This window comes from Pelophylax lessonae (genome assembly GCF_965119305.1).
Source record: "Pelophylax lessonae genome assembly, chromosome: 4".
Taxonomy (NCBI): Eukaryota; Metazoa; Chordata; class Amphibia; order Anura; family Ranidae; genus Pelophylax; species Pelophylax lessonae.
Window position 1 is genome coordinate 611,889,670 of NC_138771.1, and position 19,212 is coordinate 611,908,881.

Genomic DNA, 19,212 nt, shown 5'->3' on the forward strand with positions numbered 1-19,212 from the left:
AGACTATCCCGCAATTTAATTGTTTTTATCCAAAGGTGTAGATTAAATAGTGGAATAGAAAATATTATCAAAAAAAAGGTGTATGTATCTCATACGTACAGAACCAGACTAGGCCCAAATTACTATTTTTTGTACCCCCAAAGGCAGGATGAGGAGTAGGAGGAGTTCGGAACAGGCAGCACCCTCAAATCCTCGGAAGTATGAGATGCACCCCAAAAATTGGAAAGGTGCATCTCACACGTACCGACACAGACTATCCCGCAATTTAATTGTTTATACCCAAAGGTTTTTATTGAATAGTGGAATAGAAAATATTATCAAAAAAAAAAGGTGTATGTATCTCACACGTACAGAACCAGACTAGGCCCCAATTACTATTTTTTGGACTCCCAAAGGCAATATGAGGAGTAGGAGGAGTTCAGAACAGGCAGCACCCTCAAATCCTCTGAAGTATGAGATGCACCCCAAAAATTGGAAAGGTGTATCTCACATGTACCGACACAGACTATCCCGCAATTTAATTGTTTATACCCAAAGGTTTTTATTGAATAGCGGAATAGAAAATATTATCAAAAAAAAAAGTGTATGTATCTCACACGTACAGACCCAGACTAGGCCCCAATTACTATTTTTTGTACCCCCAAAGGCAGGATGAGGAGTAGGAGGAGTTCGGAACAGGCAGCACCCTCAAATCCTCGGAAGTATGAGATGCACCCCAAAAATTGGAAAGGTGTATCTTACACGTACCGACACAGACTATCCCGCAATTTAATTGTTTATACCCAAAGGTTTTTATTAAATAGCGGAATAGAAAATATGATATAAAATTGGTGTCATTTATCAATAGCACATGTGAACAGCAGTGTCTTATATCAGTTAGCTCTGCTGCAGGCTATGGAGGAAAAAAAAAAAGAAAATTCCCCTTTTAAGTTTGTAATTTTTAACTAGATTAGTACAGACTATGCCACAATTTAATTTTTTTAACCCAAGGGTGTATATTGAATAGTGGAATAGAAAAAAGTGTATAACTTTTGAAATCACTCAATAATAGCACATGTGAACACAGCAGTGTATTATCACATTCAGCACAGCAGCACTGAAGGAAAAACGCTGCACACAGTGACTGATAGAAAATACTTTTCTCCCTCCTCCTCAGTGGGCAAAAAGATTGTGTTCACTGCACCCCACACACAGCAAAATCGATGTGGACCAGCTCTGCTGCAGGCAATGGAGGGAAAACAAAAATTCCCCTTTTAAGTTTGTAATTTTTAACTAGATTAGTACAGACTATGCCACAATTTAATTTTTTTAACCCAAGGGTGTATATTGAATATTGGAATAGAAAAAAGTGTATAACTTTTGAAATCACTCAATAATAGCACATGTGAACACAGCAGTGTATTATCACAGTCAGCACAGCAGCACTGAAGGAAAAACGCTGCACACAGTGACTGATAGAAAATACTTTTCTCCCTCCTCCTCAGTGGGCAAAAAGATTGTGTTCACTGCACCCCACACACAGCAAAATCGATGTGGACCAGCTCTGCTGCAGGCAATGGAGGGAAAACAAAAATTCCCCTTTTAAGTTTGTAATTTTTAACTAGATTAGTACAGACTATGCCACAATTTAATTTTTTTAACCCAAGGGTGTATATTGAATATTGGAATAGAAAAAAGTGTATAACTTTTGAAATCACTCAATAATAGCACATGTGAACACAGCAGTGTATTATCACAGTCAGCACAGCAGCACTGAAGGAAAAATGCTGCACACAGTGACTGATAAAAAAGACTTTTCTCCCTCCTCCTCAGTGGGCAAAAAGATTGTGTTCACTGCACCCCACACACAGCAAAATCGATGTGGACCACTGACACCTGCCTATCTCCAGCCTCTCCCGAAAAGGATTGATAAGATCGGTCACTGCAAACCCCCCCACACACAGCAAAATCGATTGTAGAACACTGACCCTAAAAATCAGCAGCCTCGCCCTACAACTCGCCCTGCCTAAAACACTCCGACCTGTCCCTCAATTCTATTCGGACACAAATGATTTTTGCCTGTCTGTCCCTAATCAGCAGCCAGCACGATGTGTGCTCTGTCCCTGAACTACAGCATAATGATGCAGCGGCGCTCCGTCTCAAACTTTTAAAGACTTGGTCACATGCTTCAGATGGCCAATCACAGCTACTAATACATTTGTAGGCATGGCTGGGATGGCTTAAGGCACACCAGTTAAACGCTTGTTGATTGGCTGTTGAAAGCTCGCCATGAAAAGCGCGCCAATGCATACAAAACCCGGAAATAAAATGACCGAACACGGATTTTTACCCGAACATACAGTAAAGTTTTCGGGTCCGTGTTCGGGTAACAAAAATCCAATTATTCGGTACGAACACGAATAATACAGTCCGTGTTCGCTCAACCCTAGTCAGAACGGATTAACCGGATTTACATTGAACCCTATGGGAAAATGTGCCTCGGTTCACGACCAATTCAGGTCGCGTCCAGAGTCAGTTCACGAATTAAGTTTGTGAACCGAGGTATCACTGTACCTTCATGTTGTCCACCCGCAGAGACAACCAGTAAACACTCCCCACATGGCAACCAACTTCCCTGCCAGCTCTTCACTTTTCCTAATAAAACCTTTCCCAGGAGCCTCACAGCACTGCCACACAGACACACAGCAGCAGCTGCTGCTGCTGTGTCTCATGAGACAGATTCCTTAAGGCAGGAATATACACAAGAGGGGAATGGTCACCCTGACACCTTGATTTTCCAGAGCATGGTGAAACAGAGGAAGCTGTACATTAAAACTACTCAAGTGAGTACCTCTCCCTCCTCTATAATTACTCCACCTGACACAAATCTCTTTGGGGAAAAACTGGATGCTTTTCCCACTGCTGGCCAGCCCATAATTGATTCCACAATGAAGGATATGCTTATTACACTGCAGGGAGCTTTGCAACATGACATGTCAAGCTTTATGGAACAGACTAAAGTTGAAATGGAAGCTCTAGGTAATAGGGTTGATCAAGTGGAATTTAATATGAGTGATTATGCTCAGGCTCACAATGAATTAGTAGATGCCCATGCTGCTCTGTTGGATGAAATGCACACCATGAAAATAAAAATGGCGGACTTGGAGGACCGCTCCCGCCGCAACAATATTAAGTTTCACGGCATTGCTGAGTCGGTTCCTGCGGAGGAACTCCGCTCCTATCTACAAAAGATGATTGCTGAATTCCTCCCTGATGTGCAAGGTCAGGATTTGACAATTGACAGGGTTCATAGGCTCCCTAAGCCGTCCTTTTTGCCTGAGAGAGTACCTAGAGACGTCATTGCAAAAATACATTTCTTTCATGTGAAAGATCGCTTAATGCAATATGCATGATCCCCCCTCCCTTCGGAGACTGGGACGCAGGGCAGTATTCCAACATGATAACGACCCCAAACACACTTCCAAGACTACCATTCTCACTTCCAAGACTACCATTCTCACTCCTCCCTTGTCTAATCTTTTTAATGAGGCAGTCTCCACCGAGCAATTTCCCAAAGAAATGATGGAAGCTATTATTATTACTCTACCAAAACCGGGGAAAGACCCCACTCTCCCTCAACACTACCGGCCTATATCTTTACTAAATTCTGATGTGAAGATATATGCAAAGGTACTCGCAAATAGGCTCTTGGAAGTTACCCCGACTCTTATAAGTCCTGAACAGGTCGGCTTTGTTAAAGGCAGACAAGCACCAGACGGCACTAGGAGGATGATTAATTTAATTCACCAGGCTGGGACCCGTCAATTGCCTTCCGTGCTCCTTAGTTTGGACGTGGAAAAGGCTTTTGATAGGGTCCATTGGCAGTACCTGGACAGAGTCTTATATAAATTTGGCATTTCAGGCCGGCTTTACTCTGCCATAATGACCTTATACAAAAACCCTTCTGCAAAGGTATTTACCTCTGTATCTAGATCTTTTGACCTATCCAACGGCACCCGACAGGGCTGTCCGTTGTCCCCAATCATATTCATTTTAGCCATCGAACCGTTAGCGGCAGCTATTAGAGCAGACCCTCCTTTTAGAGGGATAACAATAGGTAACCAGGAGTACAAAATAGGGCTTTTTGCAGACGACGTTATTCTGTCGCTTTCTGATCCACAAACATCTCTCGCCCAAGTTCAACAAGTAATGGACACCTTTGGCCAAGTATCGTACTACAAACTTAACACAACCAAATGCCAAGCACTCCCACTTTATTTAACCCAAGATAACTTGGACCATTTGAAAGCTCAATTCCCCTTTCAATGGGAACATAGCACCATTTCCTACCTAGGCATTCAGCTGACACCATCCCACCTCTGAACTATATCAGGCTAATTTCCCGCCTCTACTCCGTAACATAGAACATGATATGAAGCAGATAAATAAAGCACAACTATCCTGGCTAGGTAAAATGGCTGCATTTAAGATGCAGCTTCTTCCCAAACTCTTATATTTTTTCCGCACCCTCCCAATATCCCTACCATCTAGTTTCTTTGTGAAATGTAATACCCTTCTTAGGACCTTGATATGGCAAAAGACAGAGAATAGCCCTTAAAACGCTGGTGAGCCAGAGAACCCGCGGAGGCGCGGGGCTCCCCAACATCCCCTTTTATCATACCGCCTCACTCCTTGACCAAATGCAATATTGGCTACAGGAACCTCCAGACAAACTTTGGGTTTTCATGGAGAGATCCCTTCTAGTGCACCAGGATCTAGGGGCACTATTAGCTGCCTCATCCTTGTCCTCCTCGACCCACCGCACCCATCATCCTACTATTACGGCCACACTAACTGCCTGGCGATCCTTACTGTCCATTCGCCATCAGACCCTTGAAAGGCGTAACTTAGATATTCCATTGGGGGCTTATGAATGGATCATTCCATCCTTCTCGACATTAGATTGGAAAAAGAATGGCCACAACTATTGGCTCAGCGTTAAGGATAGCTCTCTCCCTGCAGACTGCTTTAAAACCGCACAAATTCGCCATTTTCACAAAACTAACAAACTCGCCTTCCAGTTATCCATCCCTGCTATGGCATGGGACTTCCTTAGGGGCCACGCTATATCTGGCACACGGGGCATATCTTTTTTTTACAACTTGTATATAAATACCCAAGCACCTTCATTGGGCCCAAGTAGGACTAAATGGGAATCTGAATTCCAATTAACCTTTACAGAATCACAATGGCATAAGGCCATCGCGGTCAACTATAAACTGTCTAAATGTATTGATCATTGGGAACAATTTCTGAAAATATACCATGGATGGTACTTAATGCCTCATAGTCTATCTAAAATCTATCCCTCCTCCAGTGCATTGTGTTGGAGATGGTGCAATAAGGTAGGAACACTGTATCATATCCTTTGGGATTGCACCTTTGTTCAACCCTTTTGGAAGGAAGTGGAGGTTTTGCTTGGAGTTTTTCTGGGCTCGACCTTCTCTATCTGGCCGGCTTTGGCACTTTTGAACTTGGGAATAGATCTGATCCCTCCAAAGTACCAGACTTTAGTACTCCACATCTTGTTTGCTGCCAGATTGACCATCACTCACCATTGGAAATCACCTGAGTCACCAAAAATTCAGGAACTTACTTCACGGGTAAACACACAATGTCATTTTGAGAAGTTACTAGCTGTTAAAGATCATAGAATGCTTACCTTTAGCAAACAATGGATTCGCTGGTTAAAGCATCCTAATGCCGCTCCTGGTCTCGAGCCCAATTAGCCTGCTTGGATTTACTACCAAAGAGTATTCCCTTTACCTTTCATGTATTCTCTGTTAGTGTCACAAATAACACCTTGTAGAACTATGTACATGTCAGTCTAATATATGGTGGTCCGTGGATGTTTAGCTGTCGAAGGGTCTACCCCCTCCCCCCCAACTGGACACAGTGTGTACCCATTTGGGGTGTTCAGGGGGGTTGGGGGTGGCCCTATTAGAGAATGGCCATCAGCGACCCCATCTTATAAGTATTAATGCTATTCGTATATTTGGATTGATTAATGCTGTAATGACTTATCTACATGAGCATGAAGTTAGATTACATAACTGCACCTGTGTGCTACTGGCCATAATATCAATGTTTTATGAGTTTGCTTTCCTCTGTTATTATTATGATTTCCTTCCTCTGTTATTATGATTTTCTTTCCCTGTTTGTTACTATTTGAAATAATCTTAATAAAAACTATTTAACAAGAAAACCTTTCCCAGGGTTCCCCTCTCCTAGCAGGGTCAATGCTGGAACCTAACCCATGCATCTCTCAAGCAGAATCTCTCTCTAAAGATTTGGGGGCATCTAGTACCCAACCAAGGGAAATACATCAGACCAAATCCATTCCCTACCCTACACTTTACCAAGACAATACTTGTTTACTTCTGCTATGAGGAACAAAATTGTGTTTTAAAAGTTTTAAGATGATGGGATTTTATTTTATATATATATATATATATATATATATATATATATATATATATATTGTATCATTCAACTCTTTAATATTTTTTTTTTAGTTATTTTAGTGTAGTTTGTTGAGTGTTGGGTTCTTCACTATCCTTTCCCGCTTTTTTCATCTTTGTGGTTGTTGTTCACAGGTGGGGTCCAGAAGGAGGTGATTAATCCATTAATGGAGAAAAATATTGTGCTTCATACAGAAGTTGAAACCACTGTAACAGTACAAGGTAAAAATAAACAAATAAATAATAATACAAATTAAAGAAAAAAATGCAAAGATAATATCAAGTACCTCAGGTTCCTTGTTTGGTTTTTTTAACCACTTAAATGCTGAAACTTTCACCCCCTTCCTGCCCAGGCCAATTTTCAGATTTCAGCGCTGTTCCAGTTTGTATATTAATATACTTGAATTTGTATATCCCTCGCGCCTAGGTGTAAGGTTAAAGTATGTTCTATTAAATTAATTAAATGAGCAGTATTATATAAATAAATAAATGGTTGGAAATGCAGCTGCTATAGGGAGAGTGAAGATAGTAGGGGTAAGGCCACAATAAATTGGGGCCAGCTATAGCACTTGCGTTAGGTGAACCTCTGCTGCGCAATTGCTTGTCAATACAGAAGATGATTACAAAACCGTATGAGGTTGGTAGGGCTCAGAATATATTGGTGCATGTGATCTTAATAAAGTACTTGGTGCTAATACCTTAAATAAATACTGTGCAACGATAAATTATATATGTGTATACACAATGTGTGATAAATGACAAATAACCTTATAATATTGTTTTGGGTAAATATCACAATATAGATATACAAGGTTGATAAACAAAATACAATTTTAAAAATGATATGCATATTTGCACCAGAGTCACATATGAACTATTGTTTATGAACTTTTTTTGGCAAACAATTTTTTTAACCTGTTTGAATGATCAATATGCATATAGCACCTTCCATCACATTTTATAATTTTTAAAATTGTATTTTGTTTATCAACCTTTTGTATATCTATATTGTGATATTTACCCTAAACAATATTAAAGGGTTATTTGTCATTTATCACACATTGTGTATATACATATATAATTTATCTTTGCAAAATATTTATTTAAGGTATTAGCACCAAGCACTTTATTACGATCACATGCACCAATATATTCCGAGGCCTACCAACCTCATACATTTTTGGAATCATCTTCTGTATTGACAAGCAATTGCCCAGCAGGGGTTCACCTAAAGCAAGCGCTACGCTGTTCCAGTTTGAATGACAATTGCACGAACATGCAACACTGTACCTATATACATTTTTATAATTTTTTTTTTTTTTTTGAGACAGATAGAGCTTTCTTTTGATGGTATTTAATCACCACTGGGTTTTTTATTTTTTGCTAAACAAACAAAATAAGACCAAGAATTAAAAAAAAAAAGTCTTTCTTAGTTTCTGTTATAAAATTTAGCAGATAAGTAATTTGTTTTATTTTTCACTGATTTGCACTGATGAGGCTGCACTAATGTGCACTGATGGGGCTGCACTAATGGGAATGCCAATAACAGGCAAGTTTGTTTACATATGATCAGCTGTGATTGGACACAGCTGATCACATGGTAAACGGCTGCTGTATTGAAACCCTTTACTTCGGTCTGTGATCAACTGCGCTATCACAGACAGCGCCTGATGCACGTCGGAGGGGACACATGGGAGACACACTCTCGGAGGACGTCCATGGATGCCCTCTCAGAACAAGAGAGTCACGCTGTAGCTGTCTTTTGGCTATGGACCAGTAATAAATTGGTTAGAAGAATCATTATGCAATCCATCTAAATAATTATTATAAATGGTATTTACTTGTAACTTTGCCCAAATGTTTAGCATTATTTAACTATCAAGTGTCTTACCCTTCAGCTTAAGAATCAGTCATTGGAGGACACACGCTATGAATTTCGGCCGACCGATCGTCCGTCTTTTGTCGAGAGTGCGTGTCCATTATGTTGGAATGTGTTCTAGACGGCCAGAATTTTGTCGTCTGACAAAAGATTACGTATCTACGTACTACGTTATAAAAGAGGAAGTCAGTTTGTGGACTAGACCAAGTATGATGACCGATGATGCTACTCTTGCTGTTGTTGGGCTGGGAGTAATTGCTCTAAGCCGAGTTCTTGGCAAGAAAAAGCAAAAGAGGAGCTCCTGGTCCAAAAATTGGTTGCTCAACCGTGATCAATTTTCCGACATGTCCTTGCTGCGGGAGCTACAAGAAAATAATCCTGATGACTTCGGGAATTATCTGAGGATGACGGATCCCTGTTTTAACCGTCTTCTAGCCTTGGTGTCCTCCTATATTCGTAAGCAGGATACATGTATGCGGGTTGCAATTACTCCTGAGCAAAGGCTAATTGCAACATTGAGGTATCTTGCAACAGGGAGAAGCCTGCAGGATCTGAAGTCTACCACACGTATCTCCCCCCAAGCTCTTGGAGTCATCATCCCTTAGACGTGCTCTGCTATCATTAAAGTATTGCAGAAGGACTATATCAAGGTATGTTTATTGTTTTTTCAATTACATTCTATGCGTTTGTCATGTCAACATAATTTTGTTTATTTTTGATGTACATCAAATTACATATTTCATTATTTTGTAATTGCCCTCTGGCCTCTTGCACATTGTTCTAATGCTCTTTTTTGCTTTAAGCATTTTTACAATTAGCCAGTAACCACCCCAGCATCCTCTCCTATGTGTCCATCAACGCATAGCCTGTTAACAGTATTTTTATATGTGTAATTTTCTGACGTTCCCAGAATCCATTCTCCCTTTTTTTTGTGTATGTTTCTTTTCTGCTGTAAAAACGTCCAGTGTGCACAAGGCCTTAATAATGTTTAAAAGCATAGTTCTACCCACCCATGCTAAATATAAGTCAGCATATAGTAGCTGGTGACTTAGAATATTATGACATTAGGAGGCGAGTATTACATGTATGTTGTTGTTATCTTTATGTTGCATAAGCATTTGTGTGCCAAATGTGTGTGTAATAATGTGATGTGCACAAGCACTAATTTTTTGTTTTTTCCTACAGTTTCCGACCAACCCAGAGCAGTGGCAGGAAGTTGCTGCCCAGTTTCAGGAGCAATGGGATTTTCCAAACTGTGGGGGTGCTATTGATGGCAAGCACATCCGCCTCATCCCACCACCTAACTCTGGCTCTTATTATTTTAATTATAAGGGTTTTTTCAGCATTGTAATGCTTGCCATTGTCAATGCAAACTGAGTTTCTTTTTTTGGACATTGGCAAGAATGGGTGAAACTCTGATGGCGGAGTCATCGATCAAACAGAGTTTGCTCGGCATCTACAAAATGGCACTCTAAACTTGCCTTCCTGTGACCAAACTATTGAGGGCCTTAATTTTGAATTTGTGACAGATGAGGCCTTTGCTCTTGGGGAACATCTTCTCAAGCCATTTCCTCTGCGTAACCTCACCCCCGAGCAAAGGATCTTTAATTATCATCTATCCTGTGCCAGAAAAGTGGTTAAGAATGCTTTTGGAATTATGTCCAATCGTTTTAGACTGTTTCTGACCTCTATTAATCTGGCATTATATAAGATCAATCACATTGTCCTCTGCTGCTGCATCCTCCATAATTTTTTACACATGCATGCAGAAAGATATGTCAGCTCTCTGCCAATTGACAGTGACCCTGCCATGCCAGGGCCTAGTATAGAGGCTGAAGGACGTGGGGCTGTTGATCCTATGAAGCCCATTGAAGCTGCCCGTTCTGGCTTGGCCTCCCGAGGTGCACGGGATTTGCGAAAAAAATATCTTGAATATTTTGTGGGGAGAGGGGCCGTTTCTAGGCAGCAATTCCTGCCCGATACTGTTTAATTTGTATATAGTTTTGCAGTGTTGAGAAATAAAAAAAATGATAATTTCTTCAGGAGGGTGTTTCTTTTTATTTTTGGTAAATCCCAAAAGCAACATATTTTTGGTTCAGCATGTGTTATATATGTGTGACTTTTTGAGGGTTAATACATTGATCAGTGTGTTCATCTACTGTTGTCTCTCCCCTGCTGTTAAAATTATATTTTTTTAACATGTGTGTTTGGTTTCCCACTTGCTCCAATAGTGAAATTAGACCTTCATTGATGCACGAGGTCACTATATCTTATTGATTTTTACCCACCACATATTTCAGTAAAGATAATCTAATTTTTAGAAGATACGCGTGCATTTGGGTACATATGTCAAGTATCTTGAGTCATATTTTTATCATACAGTTTAATATGCAAAATATGAAATTGCCAAGCTCAGGGGCGTTGCTAGGTGGGCAAAAGACCAGGGGCTTCAGCTCCCAAGTTAAATTAGATAACCCCTCTCATATTGTAAAGTAGGTCCCGCCCAAGGTCCACCCAATGTCTCCTTACATTGGTGGGCAGAATGCCCCCATACATTGTTGGCGTTTTTTTAATTAAACCATTCTTGTAATAAAAACTTAGTTCCACCTGTTATGTTGTGTTAATTTTTGACATCCTTCTCACTGACCACGAATGTAAGGAGATGTCAGTCTTATGTCAAAAGCACTCAGTGTAGAGATATAAGTGTTATATATAGGTAATCTAAAGGTACATTTTTTTTTTTAAAGCCCGTAGCGTGTGAAACACACTCAAAAGACTCCACCCGGTGCATAAAAAAGTGCACACACACAAAGTGAGAACACAAAAAAGCATAGGGTGTGCGAAAACGTATGGTCTTCCCTCCGAAGAGGTAGGACCCGAAACCTCGATCCCCCGGGGCGCAAGACTCCTGACAGGGATTTAAGGTACTTGTGGTCAGTCGGCCGAAACCAAACTGACCCCGTTCTTCAGGGGGACTGCTGAAACAGCCCACCCCAAGTACTAAGTGGAGCTCCCCCGAAGGGAGACCCCATGAGAGAGGGCGAACTAAGCCAGAAGGCCATATCCACCCCCTCCCAAGACTGAAGGCTGGGCCCGAGGACCCACACCCTCCAGTCGTGCAAAATAAAGAAAACAAAGGTGATAGTGCAGGTGACGGACTCCAAAAAAAAGGACAAACAAACAAAGAAGTGGGGAAGGGGAAGTGGGGAAAGTGCAATGGTGCCATGTGAGGAACCAAGGCAAATGAACAAACAAAGCTGCGATTCACTATATATAACACTGATCTCAGTACACTGAGTGCTAGTACCTATAACACTGACATCTCTACTCCAATGAGGGCTATTCCTTAAATATAACGTTGATATGTGTAGACTGAGTTCCACTCAGTCTACAGATATCATTGTGCACTCAGTGTACTAATGAATATCACTTGTTAGATGGGCACTGGGCAAGAAGGAACACTCATTCTGCCAGGCTGGTAATTATACACACAAACTAAACTGCTGTAAATACCTAAAACTATGTGAACAGGGCAGCCATCATCAATTTTGAGGCGTCTTGCACAGCTTTAGGACTGCCCCCCCCCCCCCCGGGCCTGACCACTACCATTCCCCCAAATATGGGCAGAGGTGTATACCAAATTAGAACTATGTGAGCATTTAAAACCCCATATTTGATCTCTACCCCCCCCCACCCGCACAGGAGTGTACACATGTTGCAGCTGCACTGCAGGAGTTATCCACACTGTCACACAGGTGTACCACCTGGCAAGTGTGATCTATTTAAGTGAATGGGGCCAGTCTTCAAGCCCCCTGCAACTGTGTGCAATGCATGCTCATGTGGGGTCCAAGAGGTTAAAGCAGGTAGTGATGAGGTGATAAACGCCTCCTCACCACCTCCTTTACTCCCTTGGTTGCTGTATTGCACAAGGTTGCAGAGCACCTGCTCCTCATTTGAAGGGGGCACACTTGGCAGATGCTACACCTGTTAAGTGTGACAGGGTGAATAATTCCTGCTGAGGCATGTGTACACCCTTGGCCACTGCAGTTAAAGGGGTGTGTTTTCTGGTGTGAAGAGGATATGTATTGGGGGGGGGTGCTTTGGGAGAGGTAATGATCCCTTTCCCCTGACTAGCAAAAGTCCTATCTCCTCCCAAAGCACCCCCCAATCCATATCCTCTAGCCCCCTCCCTCCCGATGCTACTGGGCAAGCTCAAATTTGCATGAGTGCACAACATGTACAAAGAGCAAGTTTGTCAACTTAAATTAGGCAACTTTTGAAGAAGACAGATATTAGGCAAATAAATATTATAACACATTGTTGTATGAAAACATTTTTTATTAAAACACATTCACAGGGTTAGGGTTAGGGTAAGGGTTAGGATGTTGTAAAGTGCTTTAACATCAGACTCTCTTGGGTGAGAACATCTAGCTTCCTTAGAATTTGTGGGAACTTCATTCAGTAGGCATGTAACAAAATTTTACGCCAAACAGTTCTTAATCTTTTATTATTTTTGACTAAACAAAAATAGTCATATGCAGAGGAGCCCTGTAGAAAATGTTTTAAAATATTTCGACACCTCTTGCACCTCAACAATTTGGGGCCAAAAAATACCCCTGAAAAATTAAAAATAAATTGTGAAAACACAACATTAATCCCAAATGGAAAAATAAAACAAAATACAATGCAAGAAACATTAGAATTTAGGTCAACAAAGTCACGCATTTTTGCACTGTAAAGCAGTAGCAGCCTCCTTGATTTTTCAAGTTCCGAGCAACACATCAACAGTCATCCTGGCAATTGTACAACTATGAATAACATGACCTGTTAATAAGACAAAAAAAAAAGTAAGGCAATGACAAGCAAGTGGCTGAGCTCAGAAATATTTTATTTATTTTTTGTTGGTCAAGTTCATCAGAAATGAATTAATACTTAGTACCTACCCTGTGCATTGTTGTGTGTAACCTGCTTGCCCTTATGACACCTATACTACTATACTTTGTACACGGTGCAAACATTCTGTTCTCTTTGCACTGGTGTCTGTGGCTCCTAAACAATTCAACCTGTTGACACAAACAGCTCCTTACACCTCTTCCTCCCCATGGTAATGCACTTTATACTATGTACATTAGCACTGTATGGTTTCACAGGTAGTTTAAGCTTTATTAAAATCAACAAAAATGGCAATACACAATAATCAACATTAGAATAATACTTACTTGGGCACAAAAAAGGCTCCCCAACACTTGCTTCTGTTTGTGTATCTTTTTGACCCTCACTCCGAGTCATGTCAGGGGATCTTTGAGCAAATAATTCCAGATCTGAGGCAGCTGCAGGTGACAGATCCCATGGCTCCAATGTGTAAAATTCGGGGACATCTTGAATGTCCATTATCTCTGAAATACAACAATAGAAGGTTAAAAAATCCCCCTTAACTCACATCTGTTTCTGGCTCCCATGTCTTAGCCTTATTTGGCTACCAACCTTGAAGTTGTTGTGGTGGTAAGCTTATTTGTTGGACACCTGACTCCACAATGCTGCACTCTGGACTACATGGCACATTGCTTTCCTCAAAAGTTTTCCCACTGGCTTTTGGTTGATAATTTTCTACATAAACATCATAAAAAAGTGGCATGTCAGAAATTTGACAGGGGGCAAGTTAGCAATGACATGGTGCACTGCTTGATAGCTCTTTTCAGTAAAAGAATTCTGAAATGCACATGGTTACCTCCTAAAAAGTTGGGGCATTAATGATTTAGGGAGCAAAGGGACATATTACCTGTTTGTTTGGAATGTGTCATGTCATCAGGGACCACGTCATCATTATTTTCCTCCAATATGGATGGACCAGGCATGGTAGATTCCCGTCTCCTCATCTGTTGTCTTTGTTTGAGTTTCATTTTTCCCTTCTTTCCTATTTTAAGGTGGAAACTACAATATGGAGCAAATGTGATTTATTATTAAAATTTTTTAAAAAATAATATGCATATATAGTGTATATTTGGCTTCATGTTTTTGAAGTTTAAATACATGACAAATTTGAAAATTAAAAAAAGTTGGTACTTCTCAGGCGCTCTGACCGAGAAGAAACTTAATCCGCTGACATCGGCATTCCCTGTACAGGAATAATCCTACAAATACCACCATCACTACCCTGCATCATTGGGTCCCACTCCCGGACTCGCCAGACCCAGGTCACCGGTAGCGCTGCTTGCGGCCTACTCAAGGCCCGCCATCTTCCTGGAGAGGCAATCCGGCCGCAACAGCCCTCAATCCAACCCCATCCGTTCTAGAGAGGATTACTGTCCGGAGCCAACACCTGCCAGCAGATTGGGACACACATCTGACACCTGGAGCAGAAAACATTGATGGCAGGAAAGCACTGATAGCAAGTCCGGGGGATTGAGGCCTACTCTGAACTCTGCCGCCTGCCTGTCGCCACCATCTTGGCCGCCGGGGAAAGAGGACATCCCCGAGTGTCCCTACACGCAGACACACAACCATCCAAGACCCAGACTGTGGATTCCTCCTCACCCTAAAGGGGGAAATCCGGACACCAGACAGCCCCCGGCCTTCACTTTCATCGCCCCCCTCCCGCCACCGCCACTTTGGAAGCTGCAGCACTACCATCCTAACTGCGCAACGCAGGTAAGGCCTTTCCTGCTTATTACCCTGGGGAACTGCCTCATTACCACTCTATCCGAGAGGTCTTAAGATCAGGGGGCCTGCTCTACAGGAGAGAGACGCTGTGCTTTTCACCCATCTACACACCTGCCTCCATCTTGTATACTGACACAGCACTCCCTTTCATATCTGCCAATTAGAAGCCCTGTGCCCATATTCTTGTGATTTTTTTATTGCAGAATCCCGGAATTTAACACAAAGGGACCGGGGCCTAACGGCGCAGACTGGAACCCGCCGCAGCCTGATGCCCCTAATCCCGGACTGAAGGTAAGTGACACCCACATACCCTTACAAGCCATCCCAAGGCCTCCTCACATACCCTCCACAGGGACTAATCTACCGCTAGAAGACCCGCAGGCGCTTTAGGCCACCCTTATCCCCTTCGCCGGACACCATTTTGACCGCGGCCTAACAGCCTCCCTACCTCTCCAGAAGCAGATCCCAGAATTAGCATTGCAATAGAAATACCACAAAGCACTGATCACCTGTAAACCTACCCTGGACATTTACCACAACATCTCTAACATAAAGTTTGCCCTAAGGGGTGTGGCTTACCGCCAAACAGACATGGAAATCTAATCACAGTGTTCCCGGTCAGAGAGAGGAGAAAGCTACAACGAAGCACAGCCATCCCCACTTCTGACTCATCAAGCATGGGGAAATCTTCACCCGCCAACTCCCCAACGCGGTCAAGCTCTCTGAGAGCGCATACAATGCAGACCAGCCGCAGTATCCCGGATTTATTCTGGCAAACACCACGTGAGGCCCCGGCCCCAACCCGGGCATATGCGGATGTCACAAGAGGAGGACCTTCCGCCTCACATTCTACAGACTCAATACCTGCAACTTCTCCCCAGACAACTCAGGCTCAAGCTCAGCCCGCACAAGCCTGCATACACCAACTCCTAAATATGCAGGATCTAAGAACAATCGCAGAAAACATCAAAACCCACTTCTTAATCGCTCTGGCGGATCTGAGAAGAGATCTACAATCCACCACACTAAGGATTGAGGAGGTGGAAGAGAAAACAAAAATCCAAGGTAACTCCATCCAAAACCTACATACAACCTCCGGATCCCCCACTGCTCAATTAGGAGACCTCCAAAGACACATGGAGGATCTAGATAATCGTGGCAGGCTTTGCAATCTGAGAGTAAGAGGTTTGCCAGAGTCAGTAGAGCCCAATCGGGTAGAACAAGCCACTGCGAGCATACTTAATGAAATTCTTGGAAGACCCCCAGACACTCCTATTGACTTTGAGTGCATATATAGATCCCTGAGACCCAGGGCGAGAGAAACTGACCCACCGAGAGACGTCATCTGCTGTCTTGTAAACTTCAGGGTCAAAGAAGATATCTTAAGAAGATCCAGAAACAACCAAAACATATCCTATCATGGAACTGATATAAAAATCTTTCAAGATCTATCACCAATAATGTTGCAAAGAAGAAGAGACCCTGCTAGAGCTTCTTCGCAGCAGAGACATACAATATAGATTGAATTTTCCTTTCTGTCTCTCTGCCTCCTCCCAAGGATGCACAGCAAATCTGAGAGTTCCCGAAGACCTAGTGTCATTCTGCAACATACTCAACATACCATGCATTGACCTTCCTGACTGGTACAGAAGTCTTCACCCTCCACAATTGGGAAGAGCCAATTCAATGGACACTATACCAGAAAGAGAGGATTTCCACATCAGAAGACCTAGTTGCCCCAGAAGATCCTCCTCAACTCAAGATAGGACCCACAGCAATGGAAGCCCTACAGCCTCTCCAGCTCATAGGAGATCAAGACAAGACAGACCAGAATGATCGTCCTCCTATATTAGACTGTCACATCTTTTTTGTCTCTTCCTTGTCCCCTTTCTGTTTTTGTCTCTCCCTATTAGGTATATATTTGCTCATCAACCTTATTCTAAACAGTCCTAGCTCATCGTTGAAGGCAACTCTTCATACCAACTCCTTGATCTCATCAGGCATCTTATCCAACCAGCAACATCACCTCCAAGACCGGCTGCAAAATATCCATAGACTTACCATCTCCGAATCTGTCAAACCGCTGCAAAATCTGGTCTGGTAAAGTATCTCTACACACTCTCATTTATTTAGCGACTTCATTACATTGATAACCTGAAAACCGCCAGCCCCAGAGTCTAAACTAGCTCACCAAAATCTAACTTTGGACAAAACTTTTCTATCAGATTGGTGAATAGAAGCCTCCCACGCTTACCCATGTTCGTATAGCCCTCATTTTTACTAGCCCCCACATACAGGGAAGAAGACCCAATTAGGAATCTGACACAAACCCCAGTCTTTGAAAGGAGACACCAGATTGATGCTGAATGTGGGAACATCTACTTGAGTGAAATACTCTATGAATTACTGCATGTTCTATAGAGAAACCATCTAAATGCAATAACACATTATTGTTAGTCAATTATTGTTTTTTTGCAACCATGTTGGGTGGCGGAGATCAGCTCTCCAGGGCCGAGCCTCCTTCCTATGAGATGAGGGGTGAAAAGGGAAGGGACGGAAGGAGTAAGAGAAGAAAGAAAAAAGAGAAAATAATTAAAAATAAGGGATAAAAGGGAAGGGGAAAAAAAAAAAACCCACCTAGATTCGGCCATCTTAGGCAATCGTATTTAACTATCTGACATACATCTGAATGACAGTCCTAAATCAATTTAAATGATATCCTGGATACTGAAATAAGCCCTGGAGAGGCGCTCTCTGCCACCCTACAACATATATGGTTACCCCTCCTCCCCTCCCTTAGAACTCATACAACTCACATAACCTTAACCCCACCTCACACCTAAAGCCTCTGGTGGCCTTAAAACTATAAGTCTTGAATAATACTTACAGTATGTTGAAAAAATACAAAATGAATTTGTCACATTTGTTGCCATTTCTTCATTACAAAGTTCGTTTAGATAATACACTAGCCCTGACTCATTAAATTTTAAGATATTGTCTCAAGTGTATATCGAAGCTGCATGACATCCCGACATTACTTTGACTGATGAAACAATCCAATGTCTCAAGGTGCAACAATAGACTTCCAGAATCTCTCAAATATACACCTATCAGACTATAATAGACCATCCCCCCACCCCCCTAAGATGAAATTATACCCTCAATTAACTAACCAAACCCCCTTCTCATTGTTGAGACAACACTTTGACAGTCTTACATGTTGTTATTGGTTGCTGATGTTCATATTACGATTTACAGTTCTAAAATGTAATTCATGCCTAAAGGCTCCACCACGATACACAGTCTGCTAATACTTACCTCCATATTATTATAGCTACTATATAGACAAGCTTTTCTTCTTGTTCCCCACTGGCTAAATTTAACAAGCACTCTTTCAAATTGGCCACTGTTTACCATCTCTGACTCTACATTCCTCTCCTGACCGGGATTATAATTCACACCATACTAATCCATACCCCCCCCCCCCCAAAAAAAAAAAGATGGGAATTGCTGGTGCTTTTCCCTTGTCGACCATCTCCGAATTGTTAATATTTGGCTAGATTGGAGTAGTCCACTCCTCCCTAGGTTTGTTTTTTTCTTTATCCCCCCTACATTCACCCACCCCCCTCGTTTTCTCTCCTCTTCCTCTATCCTCTTTTTTGTTTCTTTATTTTCCCTCCCAGTCTCTGTCCCCCAATTCTCTCTATTTGTGAGTGCCGTTCCATATCCGAAACTTTTCAACTCATCCCTTTCCAATTGATAACTACCCTCCTACATACCTAAAATGCCTAGCCCAAACCAAATTGACAAACCCACTACACTTAAAGTGGTGTCTTTAAACGCCAAAGGTTTGAGCATTCCAGAGAAATGCAGTCAAATACTTGATGTTATGTCCAAACTAAAAGCGGATGTTGTATATCTACAGGAGACTCGCTTTAGATCTAAAGACACACCAAAGCTCTCAAACCGATCCTACCCCATTTCATTCCATTCTACGAACCCTCTAGCAAAAACCAAAGGGGTCTCCATCTTAATATCTAAAAATGTGAATTGGACCTTACAGGACTCAAATATTGACCCAGAAGGAAGATTTATCTTTTTAAAAGTCACAATAGCAAACAAACCTTTCACGCTGGTGAACATATACAGTCCAAATGCGGCCCAAGTCACATT

At 41.9% G+C, this 19,212-nt stretch overlaps 1 protein-coding gene across 4 annotated transcripts in view; it reads left to right on the forward strand.

Annotated features, from left to right (window-relative positions):
* Window positions 1–19,212, forward strand: part of LOC309553574 (A.superbus venom factor 1-like) — a 1,719,715-nt gene that overhangs the window by 1,083,345 nt on the left and 617,158 nt on the right. For all 4 annotated transcript variants that reach the window (XR_014225177.1, XR_014225178.1, XR_014225179.1 and 1 more), the window contains exon 22: window positions 6,636–6,722. Coding sequence is in view for 1 of the 4 variants with exons in the window: in XM_082254846.1 (XP_082110972.1) it covers window positions 6,636–6,722 (87 nt within the window). In the remaining 3 variants the exon portion in view is untranslated. The remainder of the gene's footprint in view (window positions 1–6,635; window positions 6,723–19,212) is intronic.